Source organism: Babjeviella inositovora (genome assembly GCF_001661335.1).
Source record: "Babjeviella inositovora NRRL Y-12698 unplaced genomic scaffold BABINscaffold_3, whole genome shotgun sequence".
NCBI classification, from domain to species: Eukaryota; Fungi; Ascomycota; class Pichiomycetes; order Serinales; genus Babjeviella; species Babjeviella inositovora.
Genome location: NW_017566840.1, coordinates 309,541 through 325,523, shown reverse-complemented (window position 1 = coordinate 325,523; position 15,983 = coordinate 309,541). Strand labels below are relative to the sequence as shown.

Below are 15,983 nucleotides of genomic sequence, written 5' to 3'. Positions count from 1 at the left end.
AGTGCTAGGACAGTGGTCTACGTTTGCTGCTACTGATTTTATTTAATTCGAGGCAATATGCTTCCATAGAGCTTTACAGTACAACTCAGCCCACTTAGTTCTTAGCTCTTGCATCTATCCGGTACGCACTCTGGGGAAAATCTTTGGCTATTTCTCAACATCGCTATACCGCCCTACTCCCATTGATATCGCCCACCCAGCCCACAATGTCGGAACTAGTCCAAGGCTTGGAAAACATGAGTCTAGATCGCGATATCACAAAGACATTTTTTGCCAGCGCTGCAGAAATTCTGCCGGGAAAGGTCGTCACTGCCGCCGAATTCTCGCTTTTTCAAGGCACCCAGGCGCTCGAGGTGAACAATCCCAGACTCGACACCACACTCCTTCTTTCCGGGAGCATCGATTCTGCCGCCATTAGCTTTGATCTCGCGCGGCAATGCTCCCTCGAGGAAGTGCTAGCGGTGATGGATCGGTTGTTCGCCGGGCTTGGCGACTGGTTCGACAGCTCTTCGTTGGCTCTTACAGCTTTGGCGTGTCAGTACTGCGAAAAGATGTTGGAAAATTACAATGCTCCGCTGTCTCGGAAAATTCTCTCCGATTGCCATTTCTTTGAAGAAAAACAAGCTGATTCCGAAGACTTCATGACCGGTGTGCTCCGCACCTTTTTGATAGGATACCTCCGCTTCATCGGGTATGTGCTCCTCATGGCAAAGAGCGGCGTCATATATGACGAAGAAGATATTGTTTCAAACAACTTTGGCTTGAGCTTCTTGCAGGAGCTTCCCTTGGCGGTGGTGGTGGAAAAGCTCGAGTCGACACGGAAGGTTATCAGAAAAGGCCCAAAGTTTGCCCTTTTGGAGAGATACTTTGGCATCATCCTCGGACTTTTACGCATCGAAACGATTCTATCGATCGATATCGTCACAGACGGAAAGGCTCGACACTTTAACATCTCGTTTATCGATGACACTCTCGCTGAGCTTTCTAACTTGAAGCAAACACCTTTGGAAAGTCTTAGGACATCCCTCCCTTCCGGCAGCTTCAGCACCCTATTCCAAACCCGCGTGGACAACAACCTACCGCCAAAGCCGTTGCCCGTGCAAAGCCCCTCCCAGATGTACGTTTCCACGTTGACGGCACTCTTTGGCGACTTGAAATACATCACGAGACTTTTGAAACCAGCGGAAGGGGGCAAAGTGTTAAAAAATGAGCAGATTCATGAGTTTATGATGTGGTTTGGAAACCGCCGGTTCAACCATGTGAGTGTTGTGGTGCGGATGATGGTGCAGTTGTGGTTGATTCGCGACAATAAGAGCATCTTGGGATCGTCCGTGCAGTTGATGGATATGATGGTGACCGACATGAACCGTGTGAGTATGCTCAACACGCATACAGCTCAGTTACTTGAAATCGGCTTAGGGGAGGAAACTCCGCTAGGGGTGCGAAACTGGGCCGAGATCAAGACCAGAATCCCACCCCTACTCTTGAGCTTGGAGGGGGGCTACTACGAAATTTTATCCCTCTACTCGCAGAACCCGTCCCGCCAGCGCCAGCACGTCAACCGTTTGCTTGTGCTCTTTGACACGTTGCAGGTGGAGGCGGAGAACTTCGAGGTTCTCGTCTTCGACTCGCTTCCACAGGGCAGCGGTGACGTGTTTGAATACGGCGGCCAGCTCGTTCCCCAGGTACCATTGAGCTCGTACGTTTATTCTAAAAAGCTTGGCCTTATGGTTGAGATGCTCTTCCGCGGCGTGGAACTCAACCTTTACAAGCCGTTTGAGCTACTCAGCGTCTACTGGTACGTGTCGTACCTCTTGGAGACAATGCTTACCCACATTAATGGCCGTCTTGTGCGCATCAACGAGCAGAGTATCGCCCAGGTTGATGTGGCAAAGATGGCTAAGAAGTTAAAGAAGCTTTCTGGGGATAAAAAGGTCCGGTACAAGGCCCAGATAGACCAGGCAACTGCGGTGTTACCCGAGTTAAAACGCATTCAGCAGCGCCTCCAGTACGAAGCACGTTACTACCAGCTGCTTCTACGCTTGGCCACCGCCTACCGTACATATCTTGCGATGGTCAACAGCTTGTTGCCCGAGCCTCCGTTCAACCGCATCTCCGTGGATCTCATGTACCAGTTCCGCTTCAAGCCATTTTCATCCATCGGTGTGCCGGAACAGCCGTCGTACAAGCAGTTCAACGACTCGGTGGCTCAGATTATCCCTGCTGACAAGGTCCAACGAGCAAAGCTCTGCGTGCTCTCGCAATCCATTGTGGACGACGTAATTGCTGAGTTTTCCGAGATGGGGGACGTGGATGTCTTGGGCTGGGGCTTGACCGAGGATGATGCTCAACAGTGGTATGCGAAGTTGCGGAGTTCTGCAGAGAATTTAAAAACCTCGATGATCGAGCTTAACGGGTTGGAGGGTGCCTTGAGCGGGTGCAAGTTTTCCGTTCACGGGCATATCGATGATAAGCAGGAGGGGTGTCATCCGTGGTTTCCTCGTTACAGAATTAGACATTAAGTTGGGCGCTCAGATATGTACCAATGGGCTTAAGCCGTGTCATTGATAGACTAATCTAATGAATACTGTATTTAGTTATAAGGTATCTCGCGATATTACGTCTGGTGAGTAATTCCACACAAGGGCCGTTCAATAACTGGCCCATCGACCATTGATTACCCCTTGCACTCCTTTTAGGGGCGCAATGGTTTATCCCCAGGGGTAGAGACTCAGGATTAACGATATCATCATCCTCTAAAGAGGTTTGCGATTAAGCCTCTCTGTTTGGAACTGTTCAACCTGATTTACCGATGTGGCTACCGGGGACTGAGTTAACTAGAAACTTGGCGAAGCCTTGTCAAGTGAAGCTAAATCACCGGGCAACTTAAAATGCGTAGCTAAAGTTTATGGGGGTTCTGCTTATGAGCGAAGGGCGCCAAGCTTAAATAATTGGCTAAGTAAATTATCCCAGTCCAGTTCTCACCAGCAGGTCACGCATAGGCCCACATGACAGAATAGAATGTAAAGATGTATAGCCAATAGGAGAAGAAAGGTTACTCAAGCATCATAAAGACTGCATCATAGATAATATATTGCAATCGCACGTCTTTTAGCGAAAGTACCTTTAGCAAGAGCTTCCAATATGTACCCATAGGATTCACACATCGGGTTATTTTTGGCAACATAGCCTTCAAAATATGCAGGTATTAATTTAACAACTCACTTCTGTCGGTCTCAGTTTTTTTTTTAAAAAAATTCTTCGTTTGAACATTGGCACGATGCTGAACGTAGGTTTTACAAAAAAAACTGTATCAAATGCTAAACCATCGGCTAGTCTGGTGAGTGTAGGCCCATTGTAATTTGACATGCCTGCCAATTAATCTTGAAAATATTCTGGGTTTAGAAACCACTGTCCCTAATCTCTGTGAATTCACTTGATTCCTTAATAAATCTAACTATATGTAAAACCCCACAATCGGTCCGACACCCTGGCCGTTTATAAGCTCGCGATCTAGAAGAGTCTCCTGGCCTTGAGGAACATCTCGCCATATCCTGCGCTCTGTTTTTTTTTTCTTTTTCGCCTTCGCATGGTAACGTTCAGGCCGTTTCCATGTCAGATTCACCTGGTGTTTTTCTCGTATTACTCAAAGGTATACCTTACTGGAATTATCTTTGAGTTTATCTACATCTAAATTTGCTCAAAATACCTGAGATCGTCCCTATTCTGGAACACTGAGCCTTACACTCTCACCTTCCTTAATATCACACTGAACATAACCCTGGACACCCTTCTCATTCTTAAATCCCCGCACATCTTCCTCGTTTCCTAGCTCAGTTTACGTTTCCCGACCCATCAGTGGTAGTCACTTTGTACCTAAAGATGTCGCTCTCCTACCTCCTACCAGCCAACTTTACATTGTCTGTGGAGCCTACAGTCCTGGCAACGCCCAAGCCGGACTTGATAGAGTCGATTCCTGACGGGATTCTCGCGCTCATTGCGCCAATCGTGGCATACTGGCTCATGTCCTCCTTCTTCTACGTGGTGGATTGCACCGATATCTGGGCCAAGTACCGCATCCACGAGTCCGAAGAGGTCAAATCGCGCAATAAAGCAACCATCAGTGACGTTTTGAAGGACGTTATCATCCAGCACGTTGTCCAGAGCGTTGTCGGCTACGGATTCTACCTCCAGGACCCAAAGCCGACCACCGGCCACGAGTTTCACGTAATGTGGCGCATGAAAACCGCTATGCCGGTAGCAGTGCCTGATGCCGTGATCTACCTCGCGTACGCGTACGCGCTTCCCGCCGCAAAGCTCCTCGGCGCGATCGTGATCATCGATACGTGGCAGTACTGGCTCCACCGCACGATGCACGACTACAAGTTCCTCTACCGCCACTTCCACTCCCGCCACCATCGCCTCTACGTGCCGTACGCGTTCGGCGCGTTGTACAACAACCCGGTGGAGGGCTTTTTGTTGGACACGTTGGGCACGGGAATTGCTGCGATTGCCATGCGCTTGGCGCCGCGTGAAACATGTGCGTTGTACACCTTTGCGACGCTTAAAACCGTCAATGACCACTGCGGCTACGCCTTGCCCTGGGACGTCTTCCGCATGGTGTTTCCAAACAACTCCGTCTACCACGACATCCATCACCAGATGTGGGGCATCAAGCACAATTTCAGTCAGCCGTTCTTCTGTTTCTGGGATAAGTTCACCAATACGGACTACAAGCTCGTTAAAGGCGATTCTGTGTCGGTAGAGGAGTACAAAGACTTCTTAGTCAACAAAAGGTACAAGGCGAAGAAGGAGAACTAAGCATGTTAATATCACCCCAATTACCGGTGAGCTAGGCTTAAGGTCTATAATAATCCCCTAATATAATAATAATAGCGTTTGTGTAGAAGGATAAGATTTGAAATTACCTAGATGGGTTTATGTTGATCTCACATAGGGATATTCGTGGTATGAAGGGGTTTATCGGAGATACCTATCTGCATGTAGGTTTGGCTTTATTGGCGTAGCGAGTATATTTAATTGTCGATGTCATTTGGTTAGGTATCAGGTATATTGCTACACCTAGGAAGCAATACTAGGAAGTCTTGGAATGTTATAACAGATATTTAAATACTTGTTATATATACATGCTTTTCTTAGGCGGTATCGGTGTAGGGCTAGTTGTGTTAGTTAAAAACCACGCTAAAGGTCTTGGAACTAAACCCTTGGTAGGGCACCATACTGGATAAATAAAGCCTATATCTATATTTTTAGCAGTTATAAAACAGTTATATAGCCAGCTTTTTATCCAAAACACTGACAAACCGTCTAATGCAAGAGGTGTCAATATGTCGACCCCAGCCGCAGCCGACTGGGAATAAAACGTAATTTATCTTATAGCTAAAGATACTATCTATACTCCTGGGATGTTAAGATTATTTGAGCCAAGGTATCCCTACTGGCTACTCAAGATGTAGCGATATCTTAACTTTTATACTAGCGTGGATCCATCGCTAACTCGTAGACGAAAAGAAACCCTTACCTAGCTGCGTTATTGGTTATCGTAGGCATACCAGGCGGATGCCACATAAATTTACCCCTTGTATAACTGAAATATCCCGCACTAGAATTGACATTCAAGATCCCCATTAACCCCTTCGAGGATAGTCTAGCTGCCTGACTTCTGCCCGAAACACGCTCTATATCTCTAAAATCTGCCTTAAAACCCATCTTTTCACTTACAGTCCTACACTCCTCTTCAAAAACCATCGAATTATCACACAACATCAATCGCGATACCCTTCACGCCGAATCCCAACTCAAACACGCGCCATACAATCTTCAAAAACACACGGTTAAGAAAGCCTTGGCTCTGGAAGTCGTCAGCACTTAGAGGAAATACCAACTTCTTACGGTCCTTCCCAGATACAGGGTCGCGCGCACTGACAATCCTGACGCTGCGTTTGATGATCCACACACCAATGACAAAGAGCACGGCGTTGACAGTTAATGTGCGGAGAAAGGGTCCCACGAGCGTGCGCGCGGCCTTCGCAGCCTTGAGCACTGCAGCCTGGCGTGGCGTGAAGCCCGCGTACGGGTCCAACTCGTTCGGCAGCTCGCGTGCGCGACTGTGACCGTAGATCGAGTTGTACTGGCGGTTGGTATATATCTCGCGCGAGAGCTGGTTAATCACGCTGCAGACTTCTTCCTGCCACTTCTGCATGGCCGCGTCCGCAGGCGGCCCCGTGGACGGCTCGGAAGCGCGCGATGGCAGGAGTGGCACAGGATTTGTGCGGTACGTCTCAGAGCGCCCACCCGTGTAATACATTGACCCCGTGCGCGACGTGGCGGACATCTGGAGCTGGCCATGTGCCATCGGAGTGTTACGGCCGGTGTGGAACGCAGAAAAATCGCCAAATGCTGAATCACTGCCGCCGCGGAAGTGCCCATCACGCGCGGTAGGGATCTCCGGCGAAGGTGTCGGGATGATGTCCTTGATCTGGTCCCAGAGATACTCCAATTCGCCCAACAATTCGCGCGCCTCGTGGGTACCCGATGCGTATGTCTTCATGGTCTCTATTAAGAAGGAGATATATCTGCGCTTAGCCTCAGTTTTGGAGAGGTTCGCCTCGTCCTTCCACGCGTCCCACTTGCGCTGCGCCGCGAGGTCCGAGGGGGTCCCCCCACGCGGTCTGGGCATGATACCCTCCACATTACCTTCTGTGGCCTGCTTGTAGAGTCCGTACAAATGGACCCTGCTTTCCACCGGCGGCCGCGGCAAGGACCCGTAGCCTGATCTCGTGGACAAGGTCCTGATGGTGGATATTGCCTGTACAAACACGCGGTCGATAGAATCGGACATTTGGGGGTAGGATCGGGGTAATATGGGTATATCTAAATGATATAGCTCGTATAATGAACGAATTTGCGTGTGTGCCACGATCCTTGTATCTGTTGTTGTGGGTCAGATCCTGGGTCATTTTCTGACCCGCTGGTCTCGAATCACATGCGCGTATACGGCGCAGATTGTGCAGCTGCGTTCTCTCTCCCATGCGGCGCGGACGGGAACAGAAGATAGTAAGGGTACTCAGTATTTACCCAGTTGTGAGATCTGTAATATTGAATACTACCCGCCTATATCCCATAATTGCATTTTTTTTATTCAGAAATAGCAAGAACGTAGTACAAGGTGCTTCACCGCCCATTACATAGTGTACGTTCCTATAGAGTAATTATACTGCCTGATATGACTATCTTTCTCTGTTGTAACCTCTGCCTCGAGATGTATTCAATTTGTGATATACTTCTTCCGCCGTAAGGAAGCTAAGATCCACCCGTTTGGCTTTTTTAACGTTTGTGCTTCTGTGTACCTCTACTGGTTAACTGGATTAGTCCTCTAGATATCTCAGATGCCTTCTACCAGGATATCGGTAAACCGTGATATAACCCAACCTGCAATTATTCTGTTTTATTGATTTCTCCTCTCTTATAAATCCCGAGCCTATTGAATTAAACGACACCGAGTACAAATACCTGTCACTATATTCTGTACTAGGGAGTTAGTAATCTCATTCGGGTATAAACTCTACGTTTCCACCGATCAAAATTTCATATCTACCGTTTTTCAAATCTTCATCTCCATAAATAACGCACTGAATAATCCAACCCCACTATTCTATAACATTTTCTAGCAAGACCGAGCTATAGCGCTGGCGAGTTACTTCTGGATTTTCCTGGAGCACTGTACGGGGTAAGTGACCTGCTGGGTCTACCGCTTCTCCCCACAGGCATCAATGTATTTTTTTCCTTGACAAGCTCACTGAGCTTGCCCACGTACTTTTCAAGGAACGCGTTTTTGGTCTGTAGTCTGGCGAGCTCCGAGGTGTGCGCATTCCTGTTTCCGGCAATGGTCAAGAGGCGTAACGGCTTAGCTTGGGTATCCAACTTAGCCCGGAGGGCCTGGTTCTGCGCTATGAAAATGGAAAGCCGGTTAGCAGCATCTACTGCGAGCGCCGAATTGGTCTGGTACGATGCTCTGAGCTCGTCGTTTTCAGTCGCTTGTTTCTGGTTGGTGTCAGTGAGTGTCTGGAGCTGGAGCCTCAATCGTACGATCTCCTCCTGGAAACCACCGGAAGATGTAGGTACCGCATCAAGAGTATTCTGGGGTAACTGTGTGCCACTAGAAGCATCTGTAATCACATCCTTGTTGCTAGAGGCGTCTTGACTCCTTTCTGGGGTGATAGAACCTTCCTTGACTAATTCAGGGTCTTTAGAGGTATCCCGACTGCCTTTTGGGGATGCAGAATCACCAGTGGGCAGTTCAGGATCGTTAGTGGCATTCATAATCTCATCAGGATCTTTAGAAATATCCAGGCTGAACTTTGGCGTATTAGAGCCGTCCTTGGTCACTTCGGAATCGTTCGCGCTACCCATGGCCACATCTGGGACATTTAAACCTTCCAGAATTGAAAGGGGGTTTTTGGAGCCATTCAGGCTCACGTCTGGGCTACTAGAAGCTTTCAAACCCAGTTTTTGGTTATTTGAGATCGCTTCTGGACCTCCTAACACCTTCATCTGCGCTTCCAACACCCTTAATCGCTCGCCCACCTTATCGTGTTCTGATTCCACTCTTGCCACTTTCTTATCCACTTCTGCGACGTTTTTCTCAAAGAACTTCAAGCTGCGGTAATACTCGGCCATGGCGTCAGCCAGTTCTTCCACACGCAACTGCCGCACGCTCTCCTTAGCACGCCACTCGTGTATTTGTGTGCTCATCGCATCGGCTTCCAGGGCAAGGGCCTCGAAGTGGGCGTACACCAACTGCGCCATGCACGCTTTGTATTCTTCTGCAGAGACATATTCTTGAGTAATTTTGGCTCTTTTGTGGCTCGTTTGATTGTTCAACGACTCCACAAGCTCCCCGCGGGATTTTCTGGTGTAGTGCCGTTCGAGCGGAGGGAGCTGGGCCATCGCCGATGAGGAGCCCAAGATCTGGTCCAAAAGCTCTGGGTAGAGTCTACTGGTGGCTTCATCCAAATCCCCAGTGTACTGGCGGTTGAGCAACGTGGTATAAGCGATGTTTTCTAATCCCAGTTCCAGTAACTCCACGTGATTAATGGAATTGACGGGGACGAGCTTAATGAGCGGAACCAAACGGTCCCCCGCTCGCAAGCGGTTGATGTGCTCATCATCACCAGGCAAAGAAGTATCGAAAGATACGATTAAATCAAGCCTCTTGGTGCCAGTGTCCATGTTAAAATAGTTTGTGCGGAACTGATTCGACGTGATTAAGAAAATCTCACTGGTCTCAACACACTTTGCTTTTAATCGCTCGCCCTTAAGGTACCGGTATTCATCGTCCTTCAGTAAGCGTTTGAGCTTTCCGTCGGTGTTCTCAGAGCTGGGAGGCGAAATGGTAGGTGTAGGAGCCTGGTAGCGACCGGTTCGTTCCTCATTGAACAACTTGGTGCCAGAAAAGCGCGAGTAGTCTAGTTTTCGGCCAATAATGAAGCCCTCGATCAAGTCCAACTCCTTTACTGACTGCGAAACAACCACAAGCTTCAAGTTGCGGTGCTCCGCCTGGTGGAGAATTGTGTTAAAAACTTGGAACTTTCCGCTCACCGCAGATAAGAGTTCGTGGTTTTGCACAAGGAGCAACTTCTTGGGCATGTAATGGTCCACCACGAGGTACGGGTGGGCCGTGATAAGTTTCACATTGCGAACGAGTGTTTCAAGCATATCGGTGGAGGAAAGCGCGTGTTCTGGCGTGTCAATGGACCGAATAGGGTCGAACTGACGGGGGGAAAGGCGCGAAATCAAGCTCTGTTTGTGGATCAGTACCACCAATTCGATTAGTTGTTTTTGCAAAGGGGAGAGTCCGGTGCGGAAGTGGTACACACCGTCGGACGGATGGCCAGCTGGCGGTTCCACTGGGTCTGAAGGGCCCAAAAGATTCATCAAGTTCATAGTTCCGGTGAATATTGATAGGCGTAACCGATATAATGGGTGCGAATGGATGTGGTGTTTATTGTTAATATTAATGGCTATAGATATGGTGTTGTTGGCGGTAATCGTGCTACTTTTTGTGTAGCCTTTCCGTTATCAGATGAGTGAAGGTTTTGGGAGATAAAAACTAGTCGTATTTTTGTAGACGATAAGTCTTAAGATCTCTAATTCGAAAAATCTTGTGCTTAAATCTTGGATATAATTGATAGCTGTGAAAGAGTCTGGCAGAATAATCCGAGTTTAAGGTTTGCAGGGCGGGGATCAGATTGCAAGTCTGGTATGCACACAGCGGTTGACGGGTGTTAGACGCGACGTTTTAGTTATTTCATTCTATGATATTAATATTTACCGGTTCTGGCATAGATTGGATGCCCCGATTAAAAGTTGGTTATCTGGGTATTATGAAGCATTCTCGAATGGATAATTATATAAGCTACGGTATTATGATCTGTGGTGCAATAGTATGTATTAGCCTGAGGTTAGCAATATATCGAAAGGGGTTAAACCAATAATTGATATATCAGTATGTATATAGTAGCATGTCTATACTTGATTAACCGTAGATTCATTCTCCCGGCCACAATTTCGTAAATTAAGCCAACGTCATACAACTAAACTATTCTATATGTAACCGCTATGGATGATCAGAATTCTCCAGGATGGAAGGGTATCACTACGCAGGGCAATTTCCGGCCTTGAAAAAAAGTAAACTCGATATCTGGAACAGCTTACTATCTCGACCGAAGCCAGGTATGCAAAAAGCGTCGCACACATGGCGAAGCTGAGTAATTGCCGTGTTGGTTTGCACTAAAACGCAAACCATATACAGGCGCTCCAACCTGCTCTAAGAAAAGGGTGGCACAAGTGTGGGCAAACTGTCAAAGGACAACCATTCGTAGAAACCGTGCCCGAGGCTATTACAACGGCCATCTAGGATAAGAATCAGCCAAAGTTAGAAAACAAAACCCATTGAATTTCATATTATTTTATACATAAAGAAAGTAAAGAGATAGATAAAAGGACACCATTAGAAAAGAAGACAGAGATTAATTCATAATATCTAGTTTTCTGGGACGTCGATTTCACCAGCGTCAATAGCTTCAATGATGTCGTGTGGGTTCTTACCCTCAACACGACAGCCGACAGACTGAGCGGTACCCAAGATTTCCTTAGTGACGGAAGCCAAGTTCTTACCGAAAGACTTTTCTCTCATTTGTCTGGCAATGTCAATGATCTCTTCCAAAGCAACGTTACCAGAGTGCTTGATGTTCTTTTCCTTCTTCTTGTCTCTTGGTGGCTCTCTCAAGGCAGTAATGACAAGGGAGGAGGCAGATGGAACAACGGAGGCGGTGGCCTGTCTGTTTTGAATCTTCAAGCAGACGGTAACCTTGATACCCTTGAACTTAACGGTAGCCTTGGCAATGTCTTCACCGACCTTCTTTGGGGACAAACCCAATGGACCAATCTTTGGGGCCAAGGCGGAGGAGGCACCAACTTCACCACCGGTGGCTCTCAAGTAGAGGTACTTAACTTCACTAGGATCGAACTTTGGAGGCATCTTGTATGTTATTAGTTGAGGTTCGAAAAGGAAAGTGCTATGAAATGTTCCTAGTATTTTTAACTTTTTTTTGCCTACCTCTGCCGGCGCTGCTCACTGTGTGGCACCCGCACACCACTGGAGAGTATGTAAGAGTAGTGCTGGAGTGAAAAACTTCCTGGAGGGGGGTCGCCCTACCTAACGTCTCCCTCTAGGCTGATCCCGCTTAGTAGTCACGGAAAGAAGACATAGTACAATGTATATACCGGATATGTCCCTCCGCTTACAAGAACTTTTCCACGTTTCTTTTTCTCCTCCGTCCAGTATTTTCAGATTTCTTTCTATCCGGCATATTTCTTTCGCTTTTGTAGCCTGTACAGTCTCCGCTGGCTGTCGCGAATTTCTCCATAATATGAAAAGCAGTCACTACCAACTACGTTCATACGCCACGTGATGTTTGTTAAGCCCTAATCTAACCCTAATCTAACCCTGACCTCATGCACACCACGAGACATGTGCTATCTGCCCCACGATTTGAATGAGGACGTTGAAGCCATGGATATAGGGTGACTGAGTAGTAATTAATGCAGGTAATGAATTGATGGGGCTCCTTGTGGGTAGGAGAGCTGATTGCCCTAGAGTTCTCTATGATGTTCATCTAACGTGGATCCCCAGAGAGCACCAGAGTCTTCTCAGACTGAAGGGAACAAAACGGTCCAAGATGAGGCTACATGCTATTCAATCAATTAATATTAATATATAATGAACACACGAAATCACAGTAAAACACACAATAAATGAAAGCATGAAGGAAGAGTAACCAAAAGAAAGTCAAGAAGCATAGTAAACTTTTATCAAAGAAATGAAGGTATGGGGGCATTAGCCATACAGCGTAAAGTACAATAATATATGGGACGGTGAGTGGGGGAAAGAGTTTGGCTAAAGGGCGTGGAGTTCAGAAAGAACTCCAGGTCCAGTCATTTGGAACAATACTACCTGATCGTTTGTTTTCCTTGGTAGTTCCCTTGTCGGTAGTCTCAGTCGGTTCTTCCACCTCTGCCACAGCCTGTTTCAGCTGGAAGAGTAAGAACTTCAACCAAGAGTCGTGGTAGCACGTGGAACACACCTTGCGCACAATCTTGCCTCTGTGCAAGCTCATCGCGTTGCGAGGACCCTCCCTGTCATCTTGGAAAGATGGAACCGTAGATTTGTAGATTGGAACCACCCAGCCGCAGCATTCGTCCATCATCGCCTGGAAAGATACACAGGCGAGGCAAAAGATGTCGCCACACTTTCTGCAGTGGTGCTTGCCAGAGACGGTTCCACTTCCGGATCGGACCTTTCCGCTGGCAATGGGATCTATGGTAGGAGTAGGGGTGAGCTCAGCGTTGGTTAACGCAGACACAGGCAACGAGACCCAGGACTTGAAGAGCACCCCCGGCTTCAGAGAGAACTTCACATGGCAGGCTTTACAGGCATCGCGAAAGTTGTTGGGAAGCCAATGGTGGTGAGATGGCTCAATGCTAAGGTTCTCGTTCATGATATACTTCGATGCAAGTGGGGTGGTGGCCAATGGGGTTAAATCATTATCGTTCTCATCATCACGGAGGGTCGTCTCGGTCGGGGCAGCGGAAGGAGGGCGCAATACGGCAGGGATGTAGTTTGGTGTCTTCATCTCGTAAACCTGGTTCAAGAACGGAGAATCGATGACAATTTTCTCTCTTCTGGGAGGGGAGTCGGCCGATGTTGTGACTGGCGAGCAGAGGCACGAGGAGGATGATCTGGAGGAAGACGTAGGCGTTGTAACAGTGGTGTTTGCAGCATTGGGGGACGAGGAGACGGAAGAGGCTGAGGAGACGGAGCCTGAAGAAAGTGCGGTGCGTAGCTTTGGTGTGGTTGTTGGAGGGGGGTTTACGGTGGCTTCATGTGACATGGTATTGGTCTGCAAGTTGTACAAAGCCTTTCTGGCCATTTCAGAGAACGAAGTCGATTGTTTGCGCTGGAGGGTAGGTTCCTGGAGCGGGACGCTCAGGCCGGGGAGGGTGGAATGTGGAAACGACTTGAATGGGGCTCTGAATTCCAACATCTGCGGCTGCTCCGCAAAGCTCCCAGAGTAGATATAGTTTGTTTCCTCCTCTTCAATCAGATATCTACGCGTAGGTTGGTTCAAGTCAAAGGTTGCAGGGAAGTACTTGCTTCTGGTAGTGGTCGGTGGCTGTTCAAGCTGTCTGGTGTTGTCGCTGTTGGCCCGCTTGTTGCTACGGGTAGTTCCAGCGAGGACAAACGAGTCACCATGCGAGATAGAATCCCGGTACAGCGGCTGCGCCATTCTTGGTGCCCTGATCTGCTCGTCATGGTCCACCCACTGAAAAGAGGAGGCTGGCTCTGTGGCCTTTCCAAGGACACTGCCCTTTCCGCTGGGGAAGTTTTCGCTGATGACGGACTTTCGAGATGGGGCACGGGGCAACACAACCTTCTTGGCAAACGAGAGACAAAAGTCGGCTGGCGCTGCATCATCTTCTTCAGCAATAATGCTGGGGTGGCCCGTGAAATTGGGTTCCTGCTGGTCCATGAATCGGTGGTGATGTAGCTGTATCAGTGACATTGTGAGGGTTTATATGAGTTTTTGCAGGAGGGTTAGGGGAATCTATAGTTGGAAGATACTGGCAGGACTCGGGTAGAGAAACTGGGAGTGGTATTATTGATGGGAGAGGACGGATATATACGGATTCCAGCCTTAAGGCACTGATTTGAAATCAAAGAGGTTAAGGGGGCGACGTGCGATTACGCTGGATGTGCGCGAAAAGCGACGTGCATAAATCGATTGTCATATCCAATCTTTCATGCACAAGCCGCTCACTACTCTCGGACGCACGGAAAGCTCTCGACCTCCTGACACAGAGCCTGTCACATTTGAATCCAATATGGACGCCGGGAGGCAAACTACAGTGGAAATACAGTATCGGAAGCAATCCTCTCTTCTGGTGGTTCAGTGTCTAGCAGCTGCACAGAGGGCATTGGCCTATATGTTTACCCTGGTCAAAGTTAGGCTGCTTTAATGGCCTGTTACTAGTAGAACAAAAGTCAAGGGGTCTGCAGCGAGATATTACACAAAAAATCCTAGCTTTGGAGGATCGGCCATGAAGCCAACCGGTCTACAGAGGCATCGGCCAGCGGACGCTAAACTTGCGTGAAGTTTAGATGGAGTCCCGCATCCCTGGCTGCGATTTATGGCTCAGTGCATGGATAAGTTTCTGTTTATGGTTTCACATGCGTACAGTATGCCTGCACAGTGGGAAAACAGGACTCGCCCATTGGACCAGAGAACGAGCTGCACCGCTCACTCGTGAGAGAACGCGGGTCTAAAGATTATGATTTGCTATGCATACAGCTTACATACGTCCTCTTGCTCGTGTAGCCAGTTGGCCAAGTTCGATTAGTCATGGGAAACGTGAGACACCATTGTACAATGCTCCAAATTGCAGGTTCACCCTCCCCCCCCAAATACACACGGTTTCGTATCTCCTGAAAACGGGATGAAATACGTAGTGCATAGGGAAAACGGCAAGCTCCTTTCCTGATTCCCCTTGAACTTAAATATAGGGAAAGCTAGCGGAATAGGCCCTCCTTCGGAAAGGAGCGTCCCTCGCCTATATGTGCTAGCCATGTAGGTTACTGTTGATTAGTGTATATAGCGACAATGACATTACGTAGTTCCTTATTTTTGCAGCAAAGGGTGCACGCTAAGCTTTAGTACCTGGTCCCACGACCGTACAATGGATATAACAGTCAAGTTCTACCGAAAACATAGTCACTCACCGGTTGTTAGGCTCGCGCACATTGTTTTCGAGGTGAAGCTGCGAATCTAGTAGCTTTTTTACGAATAGAGGGTCCAAGCATTGGCAATTTGTAATGCGTTACAAATAGCGTGTTAGGGCATTGGAATCTGGCAATGTGTTACGAATGGAGGGTTAAGGTTTTAAGTGTTTAGGCTAGGCAACATCTGTACCGATCGTGCTATTCCACTTATGCTTGAAGTAGCATTTCCTAAAGCGATTATCCCCGATCACGGCATAGACCTGTAACAGCCCGTTGAACTAGCTCTTTCCAAGGGTGAGCTGAAACATGGCATACCGAAACAGGAGGTGATATCATTGTTCCGGGCGAGGTACAAAATGCTTATTATCTCATTACAAGCGAACGTTTGATCTACGTGTAAGAATCCCTGTGCGCATGTATCTTGGTAGGTTATTAGATGTGTTCTTGCTGCAGCACGCATACGGCCGATACCCAGAGAAAGCGGTTAAAAATGCAGGCATGATGAGATATACTCTACAATGAAAAAGAAAAAGAAAAAAAAGTGGAAACAGCCTGTGGTACTGACAGTGTATATATGCGTAAGTGCGTAAATACTATGTGATTCTAATTCACGCGGGCCTAA

The 15,983-nt window shown here is 47.9% G+C and overlaps 6 protein-coding genes across 6 annotated transcripts; 2 read left to right on the top strand and 4 right to left on the bottom strand.

Moving 5' to 3' along the window:
- The first annotated feature begins 7 nt into the window (after positions 1–7).
- BABINDRAFT_160442 (uncharacterized protein) lies at positions 8–2,626 on the top strand. The gene has a single exon (XM_019128231.1). It carries the CDS (start codon positions 207–209, stop codon positions 2,520–2,522), a length of 2,316 nt encoding a protein of 771 aa, XP_018986351.1. The 5' UTR covers positions 8–206; the 3' UTR covers positions 2,523–2,626.
- Positions 2,627–3,617: 991 nt separating this feature from the next.
- On the top strand, positions 3,618–4,897 carry SUR2 (sphingosine hydroxylase). Its single transcript, XM_019128230.1, has one exon. The coding sequence runs from the start codon at positions 3,883–3,885 to the stop codon at positions 4,819–4,821; it is 939 nt and encodes a 312-aa protein (XP_018986350.1). The 5' UTR covers positions 3,618–3,882; the 3' UTR covers positions 4,822–4,897.
- A 540-nt stretch (positions 4,898–5,437) lies between these two features.
- On the bottom strand, positions 5,438–6,954 carry BABINDRAFT_160440 (uncharacterized protein). The gene has a single exon (XM_019128229.1). It carries the CDS (start codon positions 6,860–6,862, stop codon positions 5,777–5,779), a length of 1,086 nt encoding a protein of 361 aa, XP_018986349.1. The 5' UTR covers positions 6,863–6,954; the 3' UTR covers positions 5,438–5,776.
- A 572-nt stretch (positions 6,955–7,526) lies between these two features.
- BABINDRAFT_160439 (uncharacterized protein) lies at positions 7,527–10,201 on the bottom strand. Its single transcript, XM_019128228.1, has one exon. It carries the CDS (start codon positions 9,964–9,966, stop codon positions 7,702–7,704), a length of 2,265 nt encoding a protein of 754 aa, XP_018986348.1. The 5' UTR covers positions 9,967–10,201; the 3' UTR covers positions 7,527–7,701.
- An 864-nt stretch (positions 10,202–11,065) lies between these two features.
- RPL12 (60S ribosomal protein uL11) lies at positions 11,066–11,563 on the bottom strand (the record flags this gene model as incomplete). The annotated part of the gene is made up of 1 exon (XM_019130365.1): positions 11,066–11,563. One exon carries the CDS (start codon positions 11,561–11,563, stop codon positions 11,066–11,068), a length of 498 nt encoding a protein of 165 aa, XP_018986347.1.
- A 789-nt stretch (positions 11,564–12,352) lies between these two features.
- Positions 12,353–14,217, bottom strand: BABINDRAFT_160438 (uncharacterized protein). Its single transcript, XM_019128227.1, has one exon. The coding sequence runs from the start codon at positions 14,145–14,147 to the stop codon at positions 12,498–12,500; it is 1,650 nt and encodes a 549-aa protein (XP_018986346.1). The 5' UTR covers positions 14,148–14,217; the 3' UTR covers positions 12,353–12,497.
- Positions 14,218–15,983: the final 1,766 nt, after the last annotated feature.

Bases quoted from the DNA above. Each gene is read 5' to 3' on its own strand.
- SUR2 (XM_019128230.1), top strand. From the start codon at position 3,883: ATGTCGCTCTCCTACCTCCTACCAGCCAACTTTACATTGTCTGTGGAG.
- BABINDRAFT_160438 (XM_019128227.1), bottom strand. From the start codon at position 14,147: ATGTCACTGATACAGCTACATCACCACCGATTCATGGACCAGCAGGAA.
- BABINDRAFT_160442 (XM_019128231.1), top strand. From the start codon at position 207: ATGTCGGAACTAGTCCAAGGCTTGGAAAACATGAGTCTAGATCGCGAT.
- BABINDRAFT_160439 (XM_019128228.1), bottom strand. From the start codon at position 9,966: ATGAACTTGATGAATCTTTTGGGCCCTTCAGACCCAGTGGAACCGCCA.
- BABINDRAFT_160440 (XM_019128229.1), bottom strand. From the start codon at position 6,862: ATGTCCGATTCTATCGACCGCGTGTTTGTACAGGCAATATCCACCATC.